Source organism: Protomyctophum bolini (genome assembly GCF_963924005.1).
Source record: "Protomyctophum bolini genome assembly, chromosome: 16".
Classification (NCBI taxonomy): Eukaryota; Metazoa; Chordata; class Actinopteri; order Myctophiformes; family Myctophidae; genus Protomyctophum; species Protomyctophum bolini.
The window spans coordinates 5,747,203-5,774,502 of NC_137877.1; the positions used below are offsets into that span (position 1 = coordinate 5,747,203).

Below are 27,300 nucleotides of genomic sequence, written 5' to 3' on the forward strand. Positions count from 1 at the left end.
GGTCGGCATTTTGATTTTGATATTTTACCTCAAGTGACAGAGACTGTCTCATTGAATCAGTGGCTTTGTGATGTCCCCCGAAGACTCCTTGGCATCTGGTGGACAGGTTCAGTCCTTTAATGCTGCCTGCCCTTTATGTGATGTTTTATTATTTGAATATATCTTGGATGGATTATTTGATTACTAATTCTCTTTGTCTTTTTGGAAAAAAACCCAGTACAGGGAGACAAAGCAGAGAGAGAGAGAGAGAGATTCATTTCATTAGTCATTCTTCAGAGACCTGACTCTTTCTGATTCTCCATCACTGTAGAAGACTACTTCCTTCTCCACCAATAGAAAGTCAGCATGCGAAACCTCAGCATCCTATGTCTGGTACCATAGCAACAGTTAAAGAGAGCAGCCAATAAGGGGCTCTGAGGGGCATGACAAGCCATAGATCAATAATATCCCATTTGTAAAGTAGTTCAACTATCTATAGTTTTTTTAAAAATTATTCTCCAGACCACAAAGTTTGCAGGACTATCTATGACCTAGTTACGTTTATTCTAACAAGCAATATGTCAACAAATAAGCTACTGTTCAGGAAATACTAGGTTACTGCTCTGGTCGATTTTGTATTACAGGTTATTTAGTGCATTGATTAAACTTCACAGAATATTAATTAACTGGCCTCATGGCCATAATGGCCATCTCCTGAGCTCAGCACAATAGGAACATGTGAGGAGCTGACACGGCCCACCTGCTTCTGATAATAAATAAATAATACGGTGGAAGGGTAGCTACTCTGGAAAAGCACTGTGTGACTGTGGTCGGTCTGTGTTGTGTAAGTTACCTCATGTCACACCGTCTGCCGTGTGAAATTGGGACACCATATTCGGATGCTCTTTTTCAGTAGGCTAATTCTGCAACACAAGCAAGCCCCACGTACCGTCTGCGTCACGGCCGGGTCTGATCATCAGTGACTTAGTCTGTGCACGAGCCAGCCAGGGTTTCCGAGGACAACTGTGCCATCATGATGCCAGACAGTTACACAAAGGGGAGAGAGAGAATACAGTCTGTTTGATGGCTGGCTTAGGCTGTCGCAGGGAAGCAGCAGCAGCCGCCTGCCTTGGTCTAGACTGGTCAGGTCACTCACTGTCTGACCAGTTGTTCCCTCAACGTGTTTTCAGTTCACAAACATAATATTAACCTATCCCGATCGATTTTTTGAGGTAAGTATGTAGTATCTGTGACTCTGTCATCAGTGTCATGTGAGAATTAAGTGAGAAACGGAAGCATGCCTTCGTGCTCTCTGCGTCAAAACAGCCGATCTTCTTATCTATGAGCTCGGCGCTCCACACGATGGCGCCGTGACAACGTGATGATGTGAAGCCCGAGAGCAAAACAAGAGGCGGAGCCCTGTGCGTGGCTGTGTGAGTCGGAAAGAGCGAGAGAGAGATCAGGCGGCCAGAAATGGAGAGCAGCACACCGAGCACAGGGATTGGGAGGGCGAGCGAAATTCTTGAAGAGCCATGGACGTATGACAAAATAATGGGACCACGCTTCAGCAGAATGCGCCTGTAGCTCAATAAAGTCAAGGTTAAGAAGTCGATCTAAACTGTCTTCGTTGAGATCGCCTGCTTGGCGTCAGCCAGCCCATGGTGTGATCTGCTCCGTGTGCAGCACGACATTTATACTAGGCTGTTGGATCTCTGCAGAAGTCTGGCTAGCAAAGCCTGTTTGAGGGGATAAAAAGGTAAGCAAGTGACTTCCGCTGGGGGGAACCGACCGACACACTTTGGGCTTGTTGTTTATTTACAGCTGATGGTGCGGATAACGTTAGGTTAACATTGTGTTCACACTTCAACACACTTGGATCCGTGCAACCGGTTCATTGTCTGGCAGTTGTGCAGACTATTTAATGCACAAAAGACCATGTATAATTCACTTGCTGGAAATTGACAGTGTTCGTTGTCGTGGCGCTGCGACACACATGATTAACTAACGTTACGGTTAGCTCACATTTAGCCTGATCTACAGAGCCAGTGGTCAACTGTCTAGTGTCTACACGTTGCCTGCTTAATAATTCTGGCTTGCACTGAGCGAGTGACATGCTGCTGGCTTTTAACCCAGCCTGTCTTGCCCCGGGGCTTGCCCTTGGTCAGGCTCGGTGAGACCTCTTCTCCTGTCCTTGGGTTATATTATATATATCGTAGTTATAGTTAATAAAGAACTACAAATAAAAAGTGTCCAAGTGCCTTGCACCTGCAGACACCCAGTCCATGATCATGATGTGTGGAACAGTTAAGCCACTTTAATGAACTAGCTCTGTTGTTCAAATTAAGTAGTAGGCTATATGTCTTTTACTGTAAATTAAAATATACGGACTAGTGTTTCTGTAAAATATTGCTACAACTATTACATTGTTATTAATTTATGACAGCTTTTATTCTCAGGATCAAATTATTTCATAACATAATAAATACTTCTTATATGTCTGAATTTAATGTAAGGACCTGCTGTCTTAACAAATTCCCTTGCATCCTGCTCCTCGCGCTTGAACGTTACAATAGTATTCGGCTATAAGTCCTGTTTATTCTCAGGTCAGGGTCCAACATGCCCTCAGTGACCCTGGGCTGTAAAATGTAAGAGGGCCACTTTGTGTAATTAGGCTAGTAACATTTCATGTATAATGTGGAAAAAGAAGAATACAATATTATTGTGGGTTTACTTACAAGAGAAACCGTTTAAAGTCCAATATTTCAGTAGAAGTGCACTCCTGTTTTTTGTTCAGTGATGATGTGTCCCTATTCTGACGGGCTGTGATCTTACTTTCTACTATAAATGCACCTTCATGGTTCATGCTTTATGCCAGAGCTGATTGTAATGCAAATAACACACACACACACACACACACACACACACACGTATGTACAGTATATATCACACTCACTGTTGGAAGAAATGGCTTGTTGGCATGTTCAGAAACATAGTCCACACACCCAACCCTGACCAGATCAGAATGGCCACCATGTATTGTAAAATGATCTGCCGTGCCATGGATAAGATATTGATTTCAGTTACACTCTTAATAGGGAGGATATGTCATCCATAATCATGCCAAAGGTTGTAACTCTTTAATTCGGAAGATTGATTGGCGGTTTATATATTGAATGCATGGGGACTGAACCCCAACGGCTAATTAATAATTGCAATACAGTAACATTGATTTATAATGTTCTATCTGTCTTGATGTTTTGTATTAATTACTAATGCTGGAGTCTTCTCTCTGCCTGTAGAATAGTGGATTATAAATCTATTTTCAATAATCCTTTCAGGTGGCTCAGTATGAGTCGAGATGGATGGCAAAGGAAGAGAGCCAATGCCAGTGATGACAATGGTTGGGCTGAGAGGGTAGGTATCTCAGTTGTTGTTTTGTGTTCCTGTTAACACCATTTAGACCTGAGGACGATTCTACAAATGTCTTCTAAATCCTGACAGTTGTCTGAAAAAATGTTTCTATTCAATGTTCTCATTTTCATGTCAATGATAATATATCATTACATATATATAATATATGTAATTGGCCGCCGACCCCCATCTGAAAATATGTTGTTCCAGGAACCCCCCCCCCCCCAAAAAAAGCAAAGATTTGAGTTAAAATGTTCGCTCTGAAAGAATATAAATATATTCAAAGATTTGTGCCACATTTTCACGATTTTTCAAAAATGGCAGATCTACAAGCTCGGCACTCAGAGCTTGTAGATCTGCTATTTTTCAATAGCAAGTATAACTTAATGCTTAAAACACCAAAAGGGGTTCCCGTCCAGAATGGGTTAAAAGGACACAAGTAATGCAAAAGCGAATAAATGCTTTATATGCTCAATAGTCACTCCCTCTGTCAGTCAGTATATTTTCACATTCTTTGTTCATTCGACACTGGTACGTGTCATTGTCCTTTGGTAGCTAGAGATACTACTAAGAAAAAAATATATATGAGTGTAAGAACTGGATTGGTTGTAGTTTAATTATTTCTGTTCAGTAAGTTAATTGGTACACATCTTATTAGCTACATATGTTATTTAATCTAAAGTTACGCAGATAAACTGTGGAACAATGAACATAGGTGAACATACATAGCTGAATGAATAATTTCTTTTAATGCCGTGTGCTGCAACGTGTACTCGTGTGGGTACATTTTTTATGTTTTGCCATGCATTAGCCATAAAACCAAAAGCTTTTTATAGTGCCTTGGTACCTTTTTGGTTCAACTTACGTTTTTCGTTTTTCTTTGCAACTTATTTGTTTATAATGTAGTTTCTTAAAATAATCCATATTACTGGCCATTGAAGGCCACTGGTTCTGTAAGCAGAGCGGTTTTCAAGCTAGAAGTCTCCCCTTCACCGTATCTCTTTGTTCCACTTCTGTCTCTGTAGGGGGGATACAAGGCTGCCAAGGTGTTCAAGCTGGACGAACAGTTTAAATTGGACGCACCGAGAGAAAAACAGAAGGATGGGGCATGTTCCAACATCTTCAGTGGAGTGTCCATCTATGTCAATGGGTATACAGGTAACACTACTCCATCTAATTCTAACACTGTTATATCTATTGGATTTAGAAAGATCAGGCAGGCACTTGCAGCCGGATCTTCCTTTATATATAATCACCATCATCCCTTCATCCTAATGAAAGCCGTTATCTATATTCATAGACCTGCACGGTAGAGTCAGTGAGGTCATTTAAAGTTCAGCTAATAGACATAAGCGTTGGTGTACACTGTGGAATTTAAAGACTTATAGTTCTGACTATGCGCCACTGCTTTTGTTCTTTCAACTCAGTCATTCTTTCTCATTGTTTGTTTGTCTGTAACTCTGCTGCCCACACTTCTACCCTCGCCTGACCTCCCTCTCTTTCCCATTGATCCATGCTTTCTGTCTGCCGTTACTGTATGTGCATGATAGACTGGATATGTAAAAGATCTCTTAACCCATTCTGACCTGAGATCAGATTCATACGAGGTTTCCACTGGACACACACTGGTCTGATTATAACCCATTCTGACCTGTGATCAGATTCTAAAAATGTCAGTCGTTCTTCGACTTTTCAAAAAATAGCAGACCTACAAGCTCGTAGCGCGCCACTCGGTGGCGCGCTATGAGCTTGTAGATCTGCTATTTTTCAATGGCTAAAGCATAACATAATGCTAACACCAAAATGAGTCCCCGTTCAGAATGGGTTAAGAATAACCACCGCGTGATGAAGGTCTGCTTGCAGCATGCTCCTGCTATGACTGCTGTGTTATTGATTTTAGGCCTTCATCACTCCGTCCTTATGGAATCCCAGAAGAATTAGAGTTCGAAAAAACGAGCAGTTCAATACGTGTGTGTGTGTGTGTGTGTGTGTGTGTGTGTGTGTGTGCTAAAATAAAATAAATATCATTAATTAAACTGAGGCCAATTTAAAAAAATGGCGTCTAAGTTTTCTGTCAGTGGTGCTCAACCTTTTTCATGTCAAGGATCCCCAGAATAATCTGTATTTGACCACGGACCCCCACCTGAAAATATGTTTTTCCAGGGACACCCCCAGAAGCAAAGATTTGAGTTAAAAACGTTCGCTATGAAAGAATCTCATGACATTCTGGTAAATGAGCTAAGTTAGCCAACATTGTTAATGTGTATTTCTTGTAAGTTGAAATGTATGCTTGATTATCCAGACCCTGTGTCTATCTAGAAGGTGATTTGTTTCCTCCAGCATGTTCCACGAGTGTGCCTTGGAGAAGATTGTGCGATGATATTTGTTTAAGCGTGAGATTGTTCATTTGCAACCTGATTTTGATTAGATACATTTGATTTGCACAACAGTATATACATGCATAGTATGATACAGTAAGTTCCATAGGAAAGTTGACAGATTAGTGAGGTAAGAAACCCCAGAGGGGCTTATGCGAGAACCTCGCTGTTTTATATTACATACAATATAAACTTATTTACATTAAAAAGGTGATAGTTTGATGTACGATTTACCTTGTATTAGAAGCCATGGTTCTGCTTTATATTTATAGTATTGCATAAAGTCTGACGCTTCAATCACCATAGTTTTAGAGTGATTCATGAATTTAACCATATTTCAGATTTCACTTCTACAGGGAAAGATTATAGCCTTAGTCTGTGGAATGTCTGCCCTTGGCTTCAACTTGATGGGCTTTCCACCTTATTAGTCGGCCTATCCATCATGTTTATGGGCCTAGGTGACAAGCAAGCAGGATAACTTTGTTTTGGTTCTTGCTATTTTTTGATCGTTTAGTTTTTTAATCGTTTGTCCTGTCGTTTCGGAATAGAACCGAGTGCCGATGAGATGCGGCGGCTGATGATGCTGCACGGGGGCCAGTACCACGTCTACTATTCCCGAGCCAAGACCACCCACATCATTGCCAATAATTTGCCCAACACCAAAATTCAGGAGCTCAAGGGGGAGAAGGTCGTCCGGCCAGAGTGGATCACTGACAGGTTAGTTACATTTGAATGTTATATACAGTAAATGTTTCGGCAGGTCCACAACAGCGGAGCCAGTCCAAAAGACAGATGTGTTACAGACTGTCAGTCAGCTGGTTGGCCTAGCAACGGCGAACTGATGGCAGGGCAAGCGTCCTTCCAGACTATGAGATGTAGTCTATCCTCAGTTGGCCTGACTGACAGCTGTCGTTAACTAGCCAGAATTCCAGAGCAAATGACCCCCGGCCTATGGGATGCTTGGTGGCCTAACGACTACAGTATATGTAGTCCTAATATCCCCTACATTGAATATAGATGTCTCCAGACATATCTAAAGGCGGTTGGTGATGTCCGGTTGTCCGGCTACACAAGCCTATGGAATTTGCTATGTACTTTTATGTTTCCCAGGGGATGAACCCTACAGACTTTTGTCACCTTTTGGACTTTCCTTTTGCACCACCCTTTCGTCAAAGTTTCAAAATGTACACATAATTTCTCAAAATCCAAACAGGCTGCCAGGAAACATGGATCAGCAATGCCCATTTTGGACTGAGGCCGATTCTAAATCCTGACCTTTATGAAAAACTTCAAATATTTATATAGCAGAATAAATAAATAAAATGTTTATAGGGTCAATATAAGTAAATTAAATTAATACATGATAACCCTTCCACAGGTGTAGCTTTTTCATATTTATCACACATTTTGTAATTTTCAGCTACAGTAGGCCTTGAATAGGTAAAAATGTAAAAGTGTTCTGAAAGTGTACATTTCAATATGCAAATTAGGCACTATCTAGGATAATATGCAAAACAATATATGAAAAAGCTACTACTGTGGAAGGTTTATCGTATATGAATTTACTTAGTTAGCGGTATATTGATCCTATAAACAATTTAATATATGTATGGTTTTGCCCAGTCAATTCATGATTAACGTTCCCATTTTGGACTAAGAACCAGTTCCCAACCACTGTAAAAGGGGCCTTAAGCTGCTATAAGCAATAATATGTCAAAACTTCCCCCAAAAAGGTTGTCTCTGTGACGCATCTAGAGGCCGCAATCTGCATTCAATGATTTTCCTAGAGGCTTTGTCATTGGTCGATTTGCCTGTCTGCTTCCTGATTGGTTAGTCATTGCGACCAGTTTTTTTCTTTTTCGACCAATGACAAAGCTTCTAGGAACATCTTTGAATGCAGATTGCGGCCCCTCGATGTGTCACAGAGACTAAAATGTTTTGCTGGCTGTCTGAATACCAAAAAAAAAGGTCATTAAAATTTTGACATTACTGCTTATAGCAGCTTTAGTGTTGCCCTGGACATTCAGCTCTCTTTCAAGGCACACATTGCAGCGGCCACTCGATCCTGTAAGGTTTACATTCTTCATTCGAAGGAACGGACCCTTCCTCACCCAGCAGTCAGCCCACCCAGCTCCGTATTCAGACATCAGTCATATCAAAACTTGACTACTGCAACTCGCACCTTATTGGCCTCCTGGCATGTGCACTTAAGCCCCTCCAAATGATCCAGAATTCCGCAGCATGCTTGGTCTTCAACCAGCCAAAATGGTCACATCTCCCCCCCTTTTCTGCTCCCTCCATTGGCTCCCAGTTACTGCCTGCACAGAGTACAAAACATATGATGGCCTACAAAGCAACCAAAGCTATGGCACCCCCATATCTTCAAAGCCTGATCCAGTCCTACAACCTCCTCCCGCTCACTCAGATCAGCGAACACGAGGAAACTGTCAGAACCTTCCCTAAAACATCCGGGACAGCACTCCACGTGTCCCAGACTCTTCTTCCTTCTGGCTCCCCAACTGTGGAGCGAACTCCCCATTGCCGTTAGAACTGCAGACTAACCCCCTATCTTCCACCGTAATTTGAAGGCTCACCACTTCAGACTTCACCGTAACCCGTAGCTCTTGCCCTATAGCCTTGATGGCCTTGCAGGCTTATGCAAAGGCTAAAGTGTAATTTAGATGGCATGTTATGTAGACTAGCCAGGTTCATTTGCAGACCTGGCATCCTACAGTGTGTATAGTTTAAATGTACAGATTGTTTTTATTTATTTTATCAATCAGTGCTATTGAACCCCCCTTACATCTACACTACAGTGTATGTGTGTGAAAATATTGAACTAATGGAAAGTAGTAAAAAGTGCTTTGGACAAAAACTCCATTGGACCCTCAAAATGTCTGCTAAAGCAACTAACTCCACCACCTCTCCCCCTCACAAGGAAGCAATTGACAATATATAAAGTTACAACACCAACTTTGATGAGGCTGTATTGCTTTGTTTAAAAAAAAATATAAGGTTTTCTTAATTTCCTGAAAAATGTATATGTTTCATTTCCTGAAAAATGAACATTTTGGAGTTATGAGGTTTCCTCCAGACAGCAGAGATATTATACTTTTAAACTGATATTGATAATATAGGTTATTGGTTTATTACTATTTCTATGAATTTGATGTATTACCTGCTTGCTGTAAATCGCTAAATGCCTAAACAGTTAATTGTTTAATTTGACATCTTTTGTTTTAAAAACAGCCTCAAGGCTGGGCGTCTCCTGTCTCACCTGCAGTACCAGCTCTACGCCAAACAGAAAGGCCTGAGCTTCCCCAGTGCAAATGTGCATCAGAACCACGAGACGGCGGGACCCAGCCATGCACTGCATCAGAACCATGAGACGGCCGGACCCAGCCATGCACTGCGTCAGAACCATGAGACGGCCGGACCCAGCCATGCACTGCGTCAGAACCATGAGACGGCCGGACCCAGCCATGCACTGCATCAGAACCATGAGACGGCGGGACCCAGCCATGCACTGCATCAGAACCATGAGACGGCCGGACCCAGCCATGCACTGCATCAGAACCATGAGACGGCCGGACCCAGCCATGCACTGCCGCTGCACAGTTTCCATCCAAACCTTCAACCGCCACAGGGCAGCGTGCTGCAGGCCCCCGTCCTCAACCACGAGAAGCTTTTATCCAGTCGGCAGAATAACTCCCCCGGTCCCGACTGCAGCCAGACGCGTCCAGACAACTTCCACCCTCACCCTGGCTTTCCCAGTCCCCAGTCGACCCATTCGGCGTCCATCCACCAGGGCCCTCAGGCCAGGCACAACAGTGCACACCCGAAGCACTCGAGTGCATCACACCCCGTCTCTAAACCAAGCACTATGTTGAACTGCGTCCGGCCACCCCCACCTTACAGTCACACAAAGTCGAGTATCATGCCCTCTAACCCCAGTCTCCAGTGCAAAGCAAGCCACACACCACCTCAGACCACCTTGTCCTTCAATTCCCTCCAGCATAGCTACAGGGAACGGGACACAAAATTGTGAGTTTCCTTTTAAATGTCTTCTGTACAACGTTGCCAGTGTGTTTTGTCACTATAATCAAGACACAAATCTTGCATTTGTTTCTCTCGTTGATCCCTCTTCTCTCTCTCTTTCTGTTTCACAGAAATGGATCACATGGATCTCTGACCTCTTTAGACTTGACACTCCACTCTAAAATGAACGGAGTGCAACAATGTAGAAGTGAAGATCCCTCTGAGGAAACGCCCCTAACCAATGGACATACTCACCCCGTCAATGGTGCCTTAAAGCCTCTGGATCTTTCCCCCAGTCCTGATCAAAACACTTGCGACAAGGACAGGCCCCGGTGTCGACTCAAGAGCCCAGAGTATAGACCCACGAGCCCCCCCCCAGTGCACCACCAGTCCAAACCAGACCCGTACATTTTCCCCCACAGCCCTCCGAGGCAGTCGTCTGACCCTTCCTTCGTTCCTCCGCCCTTGGCCAACTCGCAGGTAGCCGGTGAACAGAGAGCCAAACCCCCGCCGCCTACATACCAGGAGGCCATCGCCACCAAAGCCTCCCACCCACCGTCGCCACCTCATCCCTGCCCTCCTCAGCCGCCAAGTCAGTCAGACTCCTCCACCACCACCCCTGGAAAGACGCATTCCTCCTCCTCCTCTGCCTCCCTTTCGTCCTCTGCTGTTGTTCGGTTGAACGGAGGTCACCACCACCACAATGCCTTTTCATCAAACTCCACCTCGCCAAAAACAAACGACTTATCGGCCAGTACCTGTCCATCCGATGCTCCCGCTGACAAAAGCGTCGTGTCGTCTGTGGAACAGATGGCGGCGCAGACGTCGGGCGGCATTATCTCAGAGTACTACTCGCACTCGCGCTACCACCAGATCTCCACATGGAGAATCGGTTTCTCAGAGTACGTTAATGAACTACACAGCAGACGGCGGACCGCAGGGAGAGCCACCTTTCCCGGCAAAGATCGACTGAAGACATTTGCGGCCGAGAGCCAAGGTAGGAAAGGCACGGACGGCAGTTGTGTGGATTAGTATTGCTTTTTCCCTATAGATCGGTTCTCTTCCACACTCAAGAAGTCGGGCCGCGACTTGTTCTTCACTCTTTTAATGAGTGCCTTTATCTTTGAACAGCATGTGCTGTGGTGTTCATAAAGTCTGTTTGCGGGCTCTAGTAAACATGTCATTGGATGGATTCAAAACACACATAATGTAGCCACTCTGTGGCTGTCACGGGTGTAATCAGCACTACTGATATGAGAGAGCAGTGGTTCTCCTCCTTTTTTCCACCAAGTACCACTATTGCCAGTATTTGGCTCTCCACGATTTTTCAAAAATAGCAGACCTACAAGCTCGTAGCGCGACACTCGGTGGCGTGCTATGAGCTTGTAGATCTGCTATTTTTCAATAGCTAAAGTATAACATAATGCTTAAAACACCAAAACGGGTTCCTGTCCAGAATGGGTTAAGTTGAAATACAGTAGCGTACACCTAACCTATCCCATCATATTCACACAGGAGGCAAATTAGAGTTAGACCAAAATCTAAATCCTGACAGTTTTCTTGAAAAATCCATATTTCTATGTCTGTTCTCAAACATTTTCATGTCGAGGACCCCCAAAAATGTATGTAATTGGCCGCCGACCCCCATCTGAAAATATGCTGTTCCAGGGACCCCCCCCCCCCCCCCCCAGAAGCAAAGACTTGAGTTAAAAACGTTTGCTCCGAAAGAATATACATTGAAAGATTTGCGCCACATCTTGCGATTTTTCAAAAATAGCAGATCTACAAGTCCGTAGCGTGGCACTCGGTAAGGGTTCCCCGTCCTGAAGGGGATAATTCTAATTAATATATGAAAATATATATAAGAATAATATAACAGAGAGAGAGAGAGAGAGACAACAGACTCTGGTTGAGAATCACTGAGAGAGAGCATAGTCCGTTCTCAACAATGATTTAAATTTACTCATGTCTTACCAACCCCCACAACTCCCTTTGATCTGCCGTGGGAGAATTCTATCTCATTGATGGCCTAGTAATGTTGATGTCGACATGCAGGCAATGCATCTTCTGTAATTTAGGTTGAGAAGACAATGAATGTAATGTATGCATATCGCTGCTGTATTCTGGATCGTTGCATGATTATGACAAATAGGATTTTGTGATTTACAGTTTGATTGCAAGCAGCATTGCAGAATAACTACGGTACCTATTCTGTGGTGCCATTGTGTTCCTAAAATATTTTCATTGCACAATAAATGTGTTTTCTATTTCACCATGGTCCTAAAAAAAAACTTGACATCAATATATTTGATGGGACCATACATGAAAACGTGTTTGCTTAGAACTATTGGCATTGCCTTTTTATTGTTTTTCGGGCAGAAAAAGAAACCCTGTCAGAACTGTTTCAGGAAGGAAAGTGATGAGTCTTAACTACTAACTCACACTCGATCACTCCAGCATGGCAGTGTTACGGGGAAAGTGGTGACCTGCCGAAATATGTGACCATCTTGTGGTTCACATAACGTATATGGAGTTTTTATTTATTTAAATAGGTGCCCTAAATACTGGTGCTTAATGTAAGTCGCTCTGGATTAAGAGCGTCTGCTAAATGCCTAAATTGTAAATTGTAAATTGTAAATACCGCTAGGTTGAACTCTGCTAAACAAACCGCAATGATTTATGTTCGGACACTGGCGTTTATGCGACGTCCACTCGTCATATATTTCATCAGGTCACCCATTTCAATGTAACAGTGAAATGGAGTGACCGAGTGTGAGTGAGCGAGTGGCCGAGATGTTGGGTATTGGAATGTAGCTCATGTGAACACCTCCGATTCGCCAGTGCACATCAAAACCAGTATTTGTGTTCTTTTGCGATTAGCATTTCGAAACAGACAAATCTTAATCTCATTAATGTACTATTAATTGCATACTGACAATTTCTTCCTCTATATTATGCTTTGTGTGTATTTGTGTTAGGCACGTTGGCATCTCTAAGGGTTAAGACCTGCATTCTTCATGTGGACATGGACTGCTTTTTTGTGTCTGTGGGGATCAGACATCGACCAGAGCTAAAAGGCAAGGGGACTATCTACTGTGTGTGTGTGTGTGTGTGTGTGTGTGTGTGTGTGTGTGTGTGTCTAGAACCAACACATTCTCATCATGGCACTATTATACTACGCATAAACATCCAATCAAACCAAATGCGTTCCTAATACATGCATTTTCCTGGTCATTCTTGCAGGGAAACCAGTAGCTGTGACCAGTAACCGCGGGCCGGGTCGTGTGGCCCTCAGACCCGGGGCTGATCCTCAGCTGGAGCAGCAGCACTACCAAAGGAAGCGATCTCTTGCTCATTCTGGTGAGGGACGTCCGTCGTACCCTGTAACCCATTTCACACTTAACCCATTTTTAGACCCGAGGACGATTCTACAAAATGTCTGCTAAATCCCGACGGTTTTCTGAAAAAGCCATGTTTCTATGTTTCAGTCGTTCTCAAACATTTTCATGTCAAGGGCCACCCAAAAATATACATGTAATTGGCCGCCTGAAAATATGTTGTTCCAGGGACCTCCCCAGAAGCAGATATGAGTTTAAAACGTTCGCTCTAAAGTATATATATTCAAAGATTTGTGCCATATTTTCGCGATTTTAGAAAAATAGCAGATTTACTATTTTATTACATAACCAGTCCACTTTTCACAGTCACTTTGCTGTTTTCAGACACGGGCACATACACAGATCTCCATGTGCGACACCGACAGACGGTTAAAACGGGTGCTATGACAACGGACAAGTGCTTTACAGAGCAATGGAGAAAAAAAGAAAAGAAAAGCCAGGCATAAACATTAAAAAACAAGCAGTAATGCAATACAGTGAGGACATGAATAACAAAAAATAAAAGATCAATTAAAAGCAAGGGTGTAGAAGTGGGTCTTGAGCTGTGCTTTAAAAATGTCTACAGAGGCTGCCTGACGAAGGTACAGTGTACGAGTTTGTTCCATGCCGTCGGCCCATAGAAGCAAAAAGCTGCTTCCCCATATTTTTTTAGTTGCCATTTTTTTAGGCAAAGCGAGCAGGCCAGCAGTGGAAGACCTTAGGGGGGCGGTTTGGGACATATTTAGGCAGGCAGTCATTTATTGGCAGGGTCAAACCTGAGCTCCTTCTCATGTTTTGTCTATACTGAACGCACCCTTGTTCTTGTTCTGCGTGTTCAGAGAGTCACGATGGGGACCTAGAGGAAGCACTGCCACCAGAGAGTCCCGGTGTCCACACCAACGGAGTGGACAACCAGGATGTCACTACACCCTCCATGGCAGAGATTGCATCCTGCAGCTATGAGGCCAGGTAATATAGAAGAACAGAAACAAATGATTATCCACCATTTTTTTCCTGATCTTGTACATTTTAAACACATTTATAAGTCGAAGAGGAACTGACCAGGTGCTCAACGGAGATAGCGAAAGGTGGATCCAAAACGGGATCAAGACCTAGATAAAAAGATCCAGGCACTTTGGACCAACAAGGTCTTCAACCGGGCAAGAATGACAGAAGGGCATTCTTGCCCCGATGAAGGCCGTGTTGGTCGAAACATGTTGGCAGTTGCCCTTTTAATTCAATAAAGGCGTTCCTCGTTTTTAACTTTATGAGTGCCTGGATCCTCTCTCTTTTTATCTACATTTATAAGTCGTTTGCGATACTGGGATCGTTGATGTCTGGTTGATTTGCATCTCTCAGGCAGGCGGGGGTGAAGAATGGTATGCTCTTTGGCAAGGCCAAACAACTGTGTCCGACCCTACAGTCCGTCCCATATGATTTTGAGGCTTACAAAGACGTGGCTCTCACTATGTATGAAATCCTAGCCAGGTAAGACTTCCTCCTTTTTTTTAATCTGGCACTGTTAATTTAAATCAGACGTTAACAAATTTGTACAGTCTCCGATTTACAAATTGATATGTTACCACTGGTCTTCTCCATTCTGTCCTTTTCCTGTGCCACACATTGTATACGAATCAAACCACTCTTCCTTTTGCAGTTATACATATGACATTGAGGCACTGAGCTGTGACGAGGTGTTGATAGATGGCGCCTCCTCGCTGTCTGAGTTGGGCGTGGGGCCAGAAGAGCTGGCCAGAGCCATCAGAACGGACATCAAGGAGAAGACGGGTTGCTCTGCCTCGGTGGGCATGGGTGAGTGGGTATACCTCCTAGCCTGGTTAATAAACCAGACTAATATCGCACGGACCGCGGGATATTAGTCTGGGGAGGCTCAGCTTGGATTTCATTTCCAGGGCTGCGGGTTGAAACATTTTCTCTTTGACGCAATTGGTCAGAGCTACTGTCAGTCAAAGGTCTCAAGCATTGAAAGTCACTGTACCAAAGCCCGCCTATATTGCATATCGTGTCCCGATTGGCCGCCCCATTTCTCTGGTGTAGGAAATGGGCGTACAATTGAGCCTCTCCAGACCATAATCCGCCGGCAGGCAATCTTTTTTTGCCAACGGCTGATTCGGTCTGGTTTATTAACCAGGCTATATACCTCCAGGACCTGTAATTGTCTCGATACAAATCCATCAAAATCCTATAGGAAACCAATTATGGCATTTCAACCTTTACCAGGGTCCAACATCCTGTTGGCGCGGTTGGCGACTCGAAAGGCCAAGCCAGACGGGCAGTACTTCCTGAAGTCGGAGGAAGTGGATGATTTTATCAGGGACTTGTCTGTGACCAGCCTGCCAGGTAGGAAAACGACACCACCTGCTGGTCATTCCCCACGAATACAGTACAATTAAAGGAGAATTCCATGCTAGAAGTCTTTCTTACCGTTTATTTGTAGTTGTCACGTCCCCACCAAAGAGGTGCAGAAGTGCATTATTGGCTATTTCTCCTACCATAAGCCCTCAATGGGGGTTGGTTTTTGTGCTAATTCACTTATTTCCATTGAAATAAGTTGTAAAGTGTGCCGCTTGATTTCTGAGTGATGGAAATAAGTGAATTAGCACCCCATAGCCCCATTCAATTCAATTCAAATCATTGAGGGCTTATGGTAGGGGAAATAGCCAATAATGCGCTTTTGCACAAAATAACACCTGGACCTCTTTGGTGCGGACCTAACGACTGCAACAAAAGGTAAGAAAGCCTTCTAGCATGGAATTCTCCTTTAGGTCATATTGTTTTGTTAATACAAAAGACATATTAATTGACACTATTTGCCTCTTGTTCTAGGTGTGGGGCCTGTTATGGGTAGAAAGTTGGCTGCTATGGGCGTGAAATCTTGCAGTGACCTCCAGCAGGTGACTCTCTCTCAGCTGCAAAAGGCGTTTGGACCCCGCACCGGGAAAACACTCTACCGCTTCTGCAGGGGCTTGGATGACCGACCGGTCCGCTACGAGAAAGAAAGGAAGTCCGTCTCGGCAGAAATGAACTACAACATCCGCTTCACAGGGGTTCGATTAACTCTCTATTACTTTTTTTCCCCGTTCACCATTAATCTCTTCTAGTTTCCCCATCTAGTCTGTTTTTAACACTTTTCTTTTCTTCTTTTTTTTAACACTTTTTCAATTTGGTTTTTCCGAGCAGAATGACGAGGCCGAACGTTTCATGACCAACCTGTCCACGGAGGTTCAAAAGCGTCTCCAGGAGGCGGGCCTACGGGGCCGCAAAGTGACCCTGAAGGTCATGACTCGCAAGGCGGGAGCCCCCTTGGAGCCGGCCAAATACGGTGGTCATGGCATATGTGACAACCAAGCCAGGTAAAACGAAAAAACATCGTATCACCTCAAATTATTACAAAGACCACCGTCTGGCGTCTTGTCTGCATGTCATCGACCATGTCGTCTCCTTTAATCCGTGTCAGGAGTGTGACACTGGCCCAGCCCACTGACAGCAGTCAGCTCATCGCTTCGGCCGTCATCAAGCTGTTCCATGCCATGAAGCTGCAGGCTCCGGATCTGAGGGGAGTGGGCATCCAGATGCAGGTCCTCGAAGGAACTCACTCTGTCGCTCAGGACCCCACGGGACCCCCCAAACGCTCCATCAAAGACATGTTGCTGCTAGGGCAGAAAACCACTGTCCAGTCCAAGAATACAGGTCTGTATATTAGAATACTGGACTACTCGCCCCGGTGCTTGCCCGTTTTTCCTCCCGGAATTTTCCCCAGTGAGGGGGATAAATTTGTAATATGCTATTGGCTGTTTGTATTCTTTTTGTAAAAATATAAAAAGATACTGCTGTGGAAAGGCTATATTATTTGACACATATTGAACCTAGTATAAACAATTTAGTATTATTTAGTATATGTAAGGTTTTGCCCCCTCAAATGGTACCTCGTCAGATAATCCCCACATATCCTACAACAACTTCTGTGAACAGACTTCACTGTAGTAGCTTTTCATAAATTATATTTGTACTTAGGCTGTTCTGCTGTCATGAAAGTTTATAGTTAGAGAAATTCAAAGTCCAGCCGTCTGCTGTCCAGCCTCTCCCACCCCTCACTGGGGAAAATTCTGTGAGGAAAACAGAAACGGGGCGAGTAGTCTTGTTACCGTATATTATACCAGTGTAGCTCTTGTCTGCGTACTGTCATGTGTATTTTGTCTCTGACTTATTGGAATCCCAATACCAAACATTTACAGCTGCAGCCGCTGCCGACACCACCACCACCACCACAAATCAGGAACAAACATCCTCCACCGCAGCCCCGTCGGCAGGCGCCTGTCCCCGTTCTCCGCCCCCTTCTGAGCCAATCCCCGGGACAAGCAAGGAACCACCTGCAGCGCAGACGCCACACCGTACACGGTCCCGTTTCAACTTGAGCATTGAAGTTCCTTCCCCCTCACAGGTATAAGAATCTTCAAATAAGCCCCCACGACACGTCAATGGTTTTGAAAGTATAATTGTGAGTCATTGTTAGAAGTCATTGACTTCTACACGTCATATGACTGTCTGACAGGTGGACCGTTCGGTGTTGGAGGCCTTGCCCGCAGAGCTGAGGGAGCAAGTGGAGCAGTCGTGGACTCACCGAGAAGGAATGGCCAGCAGTGCCCTGCACCGGCGTTCCCCCAGTCCACACACCTCCCGTGCACTTCCTCATCCGACCTCTCCTCCACCTCCTCCGCCCTCCACCTCAGTTCTTCCACTGTTTACACGACCAGTAGGCACCCTGGTTCTGCAGATCCCAAACCAGACGGGCTCTACAGGCATCGTACTGGAACTTCCTGATTTTTCCCAGGTACCACTCTTCACTCTTTGACTGTTCGAGCTCAATGAAAAGGTTGACGGTGGCTTGCATTGTGGTGTGTTTACATGCCAGTTTAAGTAAATATGTTCATCTTTTTAACATGTTTGAAGAGTGCCTGAAGACTTTTTGTGGTTCCTAGTTAAAATGTTGTTGGTGTTCAATGCCATCTCCACATCTCTGCACACTTTCAGCCTGTTTCCTACTCATACCAGACACAAACAATACTATACCTGATCATTTCTCCCCCCCCCCCCCCCCCCCCCCCCCCCCCCCCCCAGATTATTGCGGCTTGGAAGCCTTTTGGATTTAAAATGTAATACATATATTCTGTGTAATAACTTTTAACTCAATCCCTTGGTTATCTGGCTGTAGGTTGACCCGGACGTGTTTGCAGCTCTCCCCAAGGAGCTTCAGGAAGAGCTGCGCTCTGCATACAACCGCAGACAGAATGTCCAAGTCCATCCCCAGGGGAAGATGGGTAAGTGCTACTAGAGACCAGAGAGTTTAAATCCCCCTTTTGGTGTTTCAAGCATTATGTTATGCTTTAGCTATTGAAAAAATAGCAGATCTACAAGCTCGTGTAGGTCTGCTATTTTTGAAGAATCTTGAAAATGTGGCGCAAATCTTTGAATATATATTCTTTCAGAGCCAAAGATTTTAACTCAAATCTTTGCTTCTGGAGCGTCCCTGGAACAACATATTTTCAGATGGGGGTCGGCGGCATATTACATATAATCTTGGGGGCCCTTGACATGAAAATGTTTGAGAACGATTGACATATAAAAACGATTGACACAGAAAACTGTTTTTGCATTTAGAAGGCATTTGTAGAATCGTCCTCGGGTCTAAATGGGTTAAGGCTTCATGTAGCGTTTTGGTACTGCAGCTTTGTGATGTGATGCATGGTTTTCGTTTTTTTTTTTTTTTTACCCACAGTTGAGCAAAGGAATCCACTATTGCAGTTGAAGCAGTCTGGGGTTGGTATTGGTCGTGTGAAACGGCGAAACAAGAGAAAGAATGCTGTGAGCCCTGCTAAGAAAGGAGTGTCCCCTTTGAAGACGCGTCACACAGGAATTAGCCCTGTCAAACATATACCACCTGGTCGAAGATCCAAGGACGCAGTCGGTGGACTGAAGGTGAGCCTGTCTACTGTCTAGTAGTGTCTTCTACCACACATTACACACGTTATCATACAAACATAAGACATGACAAATATGAACCATATGTAACGATATATATAGTAAAGATCACACCTGTGTGAGGTGAGGGGCGCTAATATATTAAAGTCTAACTCATGTTGATTAGGTGATTTAAAACAAACGGTGCCAACACAAACATTAAACGCCATTAACAATATAGAGACAATATGACGTAATAAGGCACATTATGACGTACATTTTCCCTTCATTGTCAATGGTGTTTACAAAACAAACATTGAACTAAAGACAAAACCTGTATATAGGAGGGGTTAGCGCCTCTCAAAAATATATAAGTGACCTGAAAAACAAAAACCATCAGGTTGAAATATCATCATATATTTTTGCAAATAGGTGCCCCTAACTAAACAAAAAAATTGAAGACAGAAGTCCATACAAGCACACACACAGAATGATCCAGTCGTATCGTATGTGAATGGAGCTCAGAAGCCGCATTAAAATCCCAAACATATAGATGAGATAAATGAATGATGTGCATTAGAATCATGTCAAAACTGTTAAGGTACGTTGGTACAGTGCAGTCAAGTTAATGTGGAAGTTGACTAAAGCACTACTCCCTTTAACCCAGGTCGAAAATGGTCCCTCCACGTCATCTCTGAAACAGGACATACCAGAGACTCTGTCTAAATTCATCCCACGCCCTGCTCCAGCCCTGGCCGGAGCCTACAACCTGACAGACATCAGAACTCTCCTTAGGGAATGGGTCACTACCATATCAGGTAATAAATAACTGACAGCTCCACTGTGGAGCCACATGCAAATGCATGTGGTTTCTATGGAGTTTGTGAGTCATGTTGGGGAGGGTATGTGTGTGTGTGTGTTTAAATTACCGTAAATGTCTTTTTATGCATCCTTTCTCTTCCTCTCCAGAACCCATGGAGGAGGACATTCTACAGGTAGTGAAATACTGCACTGATCTGATAGAGGATAAAGACCTGGAGAAGCTGGACTTGGTCATCAAATACATGAAACGGTAGGTAGAGTCCACCAGACTCTGTTAACATCAGTATTTAATCTTCTCCAAAGGTAGTTGGTGTTGTTCATTATTATACCAGTATTATATTAGTATTATACCAGTATGGTTCATATTCATCTTCTTCCCAAAAGGACTTTCAAACTAGGGAGGGTATGGCCTGGTCAGCCTGCAATGACATGCATAAGATCTGGTCATCCCAGCTTAGTAAGATGTTAAAAGTAAAAAATATTTAGGACGACCGTTGAGCCGATTCTACTCTATGGCTCTGAGACATGGACACTTTGAAAGAAACCAGAGAATCGGTTGGATGGCACTTACACCCGCCTTCTAATGAGAGCGCAAAATCTGTCTTAGAAAAATGCAGCTCTGCCTAGAGCTGTAATGTTGGTGAGTTTAACGTCGTTTACAACAAGCAGATCGCAAACTCAAATTGAATGAGTGGGGATTCAATGGAGGGTATTGCAACTCTAGATTCATCCCATTATTAAAAAAATCTGTAGTTGCAAATTGCGGCTAAGTATAGGTGTGTGCGTGTGGCCGATGTGCACAGATTGTGTGCACATCTTATGCCTGTATTTGATTCATTACATTTATTTTCTTTTTACTTGTCAATGGAGTTGTTACTGTGACACAAATCACCCTGGTCTTAACGACACTTATTTCTGTTTTCCAGGCTCATGCAGGAGTCGATAGAGTCTGTATGGAGCATGGCTTTTGACTTCATCCTGGACAATGTGCAGGTGGTCGTGCAGCAAACGTACGGTAGCACCCTGAAGGTCATGTAAAAGAAGAGAAGTCCCATCATGATTTCACTTTAAGCTTAATTTATCCTCGGTCGTACTACGGGGGGGGGGGGGGGGATAAATTAGCCTTTTATTCCCCATGACATCATCACTATTTGTTCTGCCACTGGTACCAGTTGGTCCCGTCAATGGAGGTATTATGACACTGAAAAAGATGTTTTTCTACGATGACTACATCAGCAAGAAAGAGTTCTGTGGTTACGGAGATCTCGGACCTCCTCCTTCTCACTGTGATATCACAGAACATTTGGCTACAGTAAGACTACTAATTGTTCTAAAGGACAGACAATATGACCATTTATTTCTATACGATTATGACAGTACGACTCCGTCACTATAGGATATGGACAGGAGGATTAGTATTTTCTTTCCCATTCACTCTACTCTCTCCGAGGGACAAATCACGCAGCATAAGAAGAAGGGCTGGAACCTTCCTCCTAATAATCCCATCAACCGGCATCAACAATCAGAAATGTGCATATTAGCAACATTGCAAAAAAAACATTCAACTTAATTACTACATACAGTAAATGATGCATGGAATCAATTTTAGAATCATACAATATTTTTCATGCATATTGCATTTTGATTTTATTTAGCCATGCCAGAGTCTTTAAACGCTTAAATATCTCTGCCACGGGGGGGATGGGGATTTTCACAAGGATCATGGGCAATTTGGTTTTCTCCTTGCAATGCCCAGCTTTGAATGATCCACCCTTTGTATTGTACACCAACCAGGAAATTATGTGGAAATGGAAAGTACAACATATGAATTCATTTTCTGTTTTTCATCATGCTACAATATTGGACGGTGAATTATCCAAGAAGCAGACACATTATGGTCTGCTGAGTAACTGTTGTGATTTTCCTTGTATCTCCTGCAAAAAAAGTGCCAAACTTTGTTGTTATAGCATGTAAATAAGGTTTCCAAATCCTTCTTGTTAAAAGTTTAAAAAAGGAAGTGTATGTAGAGGTTTTTTTCCTCTTGTATTGTTTACGAATAGTGTATTCTTAGTAACTGTCTTTACTTCTAAATCTATTCGCTCCTTAACTGTTTCATGATCAGTGAGTGTGCAAACATGGCAATTTAGAAGCTGGCCAAAGCACTTAACACATAACCAGGGGGTTGTTTGTTGATTTATCATAACAAGCACTCTGATTGGAGGTGTGGAGAGGAGTTATGGAAAATTGGCAATCAAGGATAAACCTATGCATTTCATGATTGTCCCACATAGTGGGATGGATGCCCCCTCTTATGGCATGTAACAATGTCTGGAATGGATCTCGCTATTCTATAGTGGCTTTTCCCACCTTGTTACCTGTCGCATAAATCAAATGGACTGTTTTCTTATTTTTACACGGGAACAAAAGATCGACCTACTTTCTTGTTCCTGTGTAAATAATGCCAGAGAGATGCCCTCATCATCATCATTGTCATACTTGTAATGTAAAGATGGCTGAATGGTAACAAGGACAAGAAGCCAAATACTCATAACGGACATAAAACTCTTTTTGTGACCTCATCATATAAGTCAATAAATCGTGCATCATAGGCAAGGATGATGTGTGACATGAGTTGTTCAAAAATAATATCCATGTATGGGAACACGGTCATTCAATGTAAGACATTTTGAATACTGGTCAAATGAATGTAACTTCAAACCACAGCAGACTCGACTTTCAAGAGCTCGCTTCTCCTCACCTGCCATGTCTTTTCAAAAAGGGAATGGCCAGGGTTCAAATTGGTCAGTATTGTCCTATCACAACTGGCCTGTGCCTGAAGACCTGAAGCTGTGACATCATTTGTATGTTTTCTAAATCTTGATAATAAACTTTAAACTCTGCTTTAAATGTGTTGATGTTTGAGCCCCATCTATTGTGAGCAGTGGTAGAATGTTCACTCAAGTACCAATCAGCATAATTTTGATGTATTTTCTTTTTTTTTATTATACTTGCACTCTACTACACCTCAAAGGCAAATATTCTACTTTTTTCTCCACTATTATTACTAATACTTTTTAAAATTTAGACTATTAATAAAAAACACTTTTTGCTTCAGCTAAAAATGGCCTACCGGTCTGTGTGTGTGTGTGCGTGTGTGTGTGTGTGTGTGTGTGTGTGTGTGTGTGTGTGTGTGTGCGCGCGCGCGTGTGCGTGTACTGATTTCAGTCAGTTTGTCAAGTCGGACGATTTGACTTCCGGTCGGTGGATTTCAAAATAAAGGTGTAGAGATTCTTTCTAGTCCATTCTTTGCTGCGCAGCAACGCAGTGCGCACTTCGCGGACCCTACCCTACCCGGTGTGTGTTGTTGTCTGTTGTTGGTGAGCATCTCTAAGGTAATAGGGGAATTGAATAAATTGATCATTTAAACGATGACCGAATTCTTAATTTGTCAGTTCTGTATCTACATACATCATTGCCTATGATTTGTAGTACTGTGTGTTGTTGTTATTGTTGTTACTTCGTTTTTACAGCTATAACTGGCTAGGGCCGCTAGGTTAATGCTAGCGACCAGGCATTGTCCAGCTAACGCTTGCTTAGCCATGATTCATGACTCTCGTATTCATAATCATCATGGCAGTCATGTATCAGGGGCCAGGGCTAACGCTTGCTAGACTTTGTACTGTACTTGAACTTGTTTGCACGGGTATTCACATTATTGCACATTGGTAGTTACTGGGTTTAGTTAAATGGCTTTTATTACTTGTTTTTAAAACAAAACACTTTGCACCGGTGTTTGCGTTACCATGGGATCGCAAACCCAGTGTAAGCAAGCTGTGTTGTGTCTTAGTATTGTCTAGCCCCTCTCGGAACCCTACATAAAGCTTTTATGAAATTTGATGGTCGCTTTATGTAGGGTCCCTGGTCATGCTAAGATTTTCCAATGCGATTGTTGGAACGCGGATATACACAAACTCATCGTTTAGTCGATCGGCGCGGTATTACCACGTTTTTTTATTGTGTTTGCTTACGGATGTGCGAACTATAAGTACCTTACATACCTCTGATAAAATCTCCTGTGTCGCGGAAGCCGTTAAGTATTTTTAATCCATGTTTGATTAGAAATGCGCTTTGATTTCTTCTTGTTTATTTACCGTTTATTGTACCGCCTCCCGATGTGCGGTTGGCTTTGCGGGCTATGTCCCTGCCTCTGATCTGCTCCGTCATAGCTGTAGCACCACTAGCTAGCCAGATAGGCGGTACAATGAGGTGTCAATAAACAAGGTAGGAAGAAGCGACATTTTTAATCAATCATGGATTAAAAATACTTAACGGCTTCCGCGACACAGGAGATGTGTCGGTATGGTATGCAAGGTACTTATAGTTCGCACATTCGTAAACCAACACAGGTAAAAATGGCGTAAAACCGCGCCGATCGACTTCTCCTTAAGTGTTTACATTGTATTTGTGTGTGCGTAACTGGCGGCAGCCCAGCGTGAAACAGGACCCAATGGGTAAAGTAAACAAAGTGTCAGAAACTTTACTACATTCGGGTTCTGCTTGCGGGGCTAAGTATTGTCTGTACGTAGTTCATTAGGATGGTCAAATGTGTGAAATGGTATGACCTGACCCTAGCCCTGAAACATGACTGTCATAAGCGCGTCATGGGGACCATGGTCCATGGCTGACCTGACGATGCTTTCATCTTGACAGCAATGCATACAGAGTTAAAATTAACATCTCAAATTTTGTCCACCCAGGTACTTAGGAGACCGACCGATCGAGTGACTGAAGGATCCAGAGAGGTTAACTTATAATTATGGAACAACAGATCCTAGCTCAGGTGTTGGAGCAGTCTGCAAAGCTGGTGGAGGAGCAGGTGGATGCTCAGCTGAGAGAACTGGACCAACTGGATGAAGAGGAATTGGAAAGATTGAAGGAAAGGCGACTGGACGCACTCAAGAAAGGCCAGAAACAGAAACAGGTATCTGAAAAGGCTTCACACACTGTCCATATCCACAAGTGGGGGTCATCCCTATGTTGCCCAGGTTCTATGTTCCCCACCTACCTTAGCCTAGGGGTTAGGTTTATTGTTAAGTGGGGAACACAGAACCTTTTTTGCTGGGGAACATCCCCACACAAGCTATTGTCCAAAGCGATCTTCGAGTGTAATTGTCCACTGTGAGGTGATTTATTGTAGTGTGATTTACACAGAGATTTTTGGCAGTTTAGACCGTCTAATCCTGTCTGATAATACGGGCAGGCACTCTCCGGGTATGCATTTCATGGGGCTATGTCTCATGAAAAGCAGTTTATCCACAAAGTGTACACATTCTGAACAAGAAGATACTTGTTTTATATTACCCATCACTTTTTTTTTTCTGTTCAAGGAATGGCTGTCTAAAGGCCATGGAGAGTACAAGGAAATCCCTAGCGAGAAAGACTTTTTCGGCGAGGCCAAGGAAAGTAAGAATATGGTCTGTCATTTCTACAGAGACTCTACTTTCAGGTAAGCAACTTGTGGCAAACATGTTCCTTCTATTAACCCATTCTGACCTGAGATCAGATTCATACGAGGTTTCCACTAGGACACACACTGGTCTGATTAATCCATTCTGACCTGAGATCAGATTCTAGAAAAATGTCAGTCGTTCTTCGATTTTTCAAAAATAGCAGACCTACAAGCTCGTATCGCGCCACTTGGTGGCGCGATATGAGCTTGTAGATCTGCTATTTTTCAATAGCTAAAGCATAACATGATGCCAACACCAAAATGGGTGCCCGGTCAGAATGGGTTAACAATGTCAACACAGTCATACAGCTCTGGTTCTAGGACCTGGGTGTTTAGATGCCGTTTATAATGATGGATGATCAAGTTAACCCTAATAAACCGTTTTTATCACCACACCCGTGCTGGATTTTTACATTGGTTATATGATACGCACACGTTTATGCTGGGGGGAATAAAAATATATATATTTGTGGTGAATTTGCAATGCATCGTCATCCTGTCATTGCACCCATTATTCCTGCAGATGTAAAATTATGGACAAACACCTGGCTATCCTGGCGAAGAAGCACGTCGAGACCAAATTCATCAAGCTGAATGTGGAGAAAGCGCCATTCCTTTCAGAGCGGCTGCGGATCAAGGCCATTCCTACCCTGGCCCTGCTGATCGACGGCAAAACCAAGGACTATGTTGTTGGATTTTCTGACCTGGGAAACACGGATGAGTTTTCCACAGAGATGTTGGAATGGAGACTTGGATGTGCAGATGTAATTAACTACAGGTAAACACATATTTTGAACTTTAAAGCATCCTAATTAAATTAACACCAGCAATTAATGTGTCCAGAGTGGTTCGATTTTAATCAGACTGAGCAACAAGGCATCGTATAGTTGTAAATTCAAGGAATTATTGGATATTGAATATCCAATCGTATAAGCAACCTTGTGCAAATATGCACATGCACTTGTTTGGGTACTAAAACACATTCATTGTATTCATATACTAACTGTAGTCATGGAAATTCTGTGCTATAATAATTCTACTAAATCATAGCATTTATTTATTTTCTTATCTCCCCAGTGGAAACCGAATGGAGCCTCCGTCACAGACAAAGAAGCCAGGCTCAAAGTTCACAAAGATAGAGAAGAAGACTATCCGAGGGAGAGGTCGTGGATCAGATTCTGGTTCTGATGATGACTAGACAGCACTGCCAGTCTCATACAAAATGTTTTGGAGACAGGCCCTCGTTAGTTTTCAGCCCTTCACTTTCTACTTGAGTATGAGTCAGTGCCTCAACTATTCCATGGTTCTGTTTTAATATAACAATTCTTTTTATATTTGTTTCCAGTTTTGGCATATCTTTGTCCAGCCCTGCATTGTGAATTTTGAGAAAAGCAGTGACTATTTAGAACTGTATTACATCGGGGTTTTTTGGGACAAAATCCCATCTGCTGTTGTTGGTGAAGTTACTGTACCACTAATCTAATTAACTATCTAATTTGACAGCGGCTGACCGAAAACAGTATAAGATCTTGTCTTATAGATAGTCTATTTTCTGTCTGCAACATTGTCATCAGGCTTCAGAGGACCCAACACAGCCCATCCGCCCATAAAAAACAAATCAGTTCAAACATCCATTGAAAACTTTTTTTTTAATGCCTTAATTTCTGACTTGGGATGTGTGCATACTAAACTTAATAAAGAAACCGATTGCTTACTCAGTGCATTGTCATTTTTAGCAGTTTTGGGTGGACTTTTGTTAACAGATGCAGCCAAGTATTAAAATGTACATTTTGTACGAGAAACTGAG

The 27,300-nt window shown here is 43.2% G+C and overlaps 2 protein-coding genes across 3 annotated transcripts; both read left to right on the forward strand.

Moving 5' to 3' along the window:
- Positions 1-1,455: 1,455 nt before the first annotated feature.
- On the forward strand, positions 1,456-22,884 carry rev1 (REV1 DNA directed polymerase). Of its 2 annotated transcripts, none has more exons than XM_080786251.1 (22): positions 1,456-1,735; positions 3,318-3,393; positions 4,416-4,548; positions 6,317-6,485; positions 9,018-9,812; positions 9,938-10,803; positions 12,785-12,883; positions 13,050-13,166; positions 14,023-14,152; positions 14,543-14,671; positions 14,841-14,995; positions 15,425-15,544; positions 16,031-16,251; positions 16,385-16,557; positions 16,662-16,894; positions 17,440-17,645; positions 17,757-18,035; positions 18,417-18,522; positions 18,981-19,180; positions 19,830-19,980; positions 20,132-20,234; positions 20,911-22,884. In XM_080786251.1, exons 2-22 carry the CDS (start codon positions 3,328-3,330, stop codon positions 21,020-21,022), a joined length of 4,563 nt encoding a protein of 1,520 aa, XP_080642377.1. In that variant the 5' UTR covers positions 1,456-1,735; positions 3,318-3,327; the 3' UTR covers positions 21,023-22,884. The 2 variants fall into 2 exon arrangements, with proteins under 2 accessions (XP_080642377.1, XP_080642378.1); XM_080786252.1 differs by having other exon boundaries at positions 17,446-17,645.
- A 414-nt stretch (positions 22,885-23,298) lies between these two features.
- Positions 23,299-27,207, forward strand: txndc9 (thioredoxin domain containing 9). Its single transcript, XM_080786688.1, has 5 exons — positions 23,299-23,376; positions 24,742-24,965; positions 25,372-25,490; positions 26,017-26,271; positions 26,571-27,207. Exons 2-5 carry the CDS (start codon positions 24,801-24,803, stop codon positions 26,689-26,691), a joined length of 660 nt encoding a protein of 219 aa, XP_080642814.1. The 5' UTR covers positions 23,299-23,376; positions 24,742-24,800; the 3' UTR covers positions 26,692-27,207.
- Positions 27,208-27,300: the final 93 nt, after the last annotated feature.

Excerpts from the sequence above, each read along its gene's own strand:
- rev1 (XM_080786251.1), top strand. The coding sequence starts at position 3,328 with ATGAGTCGAGATGGATGGCAAAGGAAGAGAGCCAATGCCAGTGATGAC. Across the intron at positions 4,549-6,316 it reads CTATGTCAATGGGTATACAG|AACCGAGTGCCGATGAGATG; the intron begins GTAACACTACTC and ends GTTTCGGAATAG. Across the intron at positions 18,036-18,416 it reads AACTTCCTGATTTTTCCCAG|GTTGACCCGGACGTGTTTGC; the intron begins GTACCACTCTTC and ends ATCTGGCTGTAG.
- txndc9 (XM_080786688.1), top strand. The coding sequence starts at position 24,801 with ATGGAACAACAGATCCTAGCTCAGGTGTTGGAGCAGTCTGCAAAGCTG. Across the intron at positions 24,966-25,371 it reads AAGGCCAGAAACAGAAACAG|GAATGGCTGTCTAAAGGCCA; the intron begins GTATCTGAAAAG and ends TTTCTGTTCAAG. Across the intron at positions 26,272-26,570 it reads GCAGATGTAATTAACTACAG|TGGAAACCGAATGGAGCCTC; the intron begins GTAAACACATAT and ends TTATCTCCCCAG.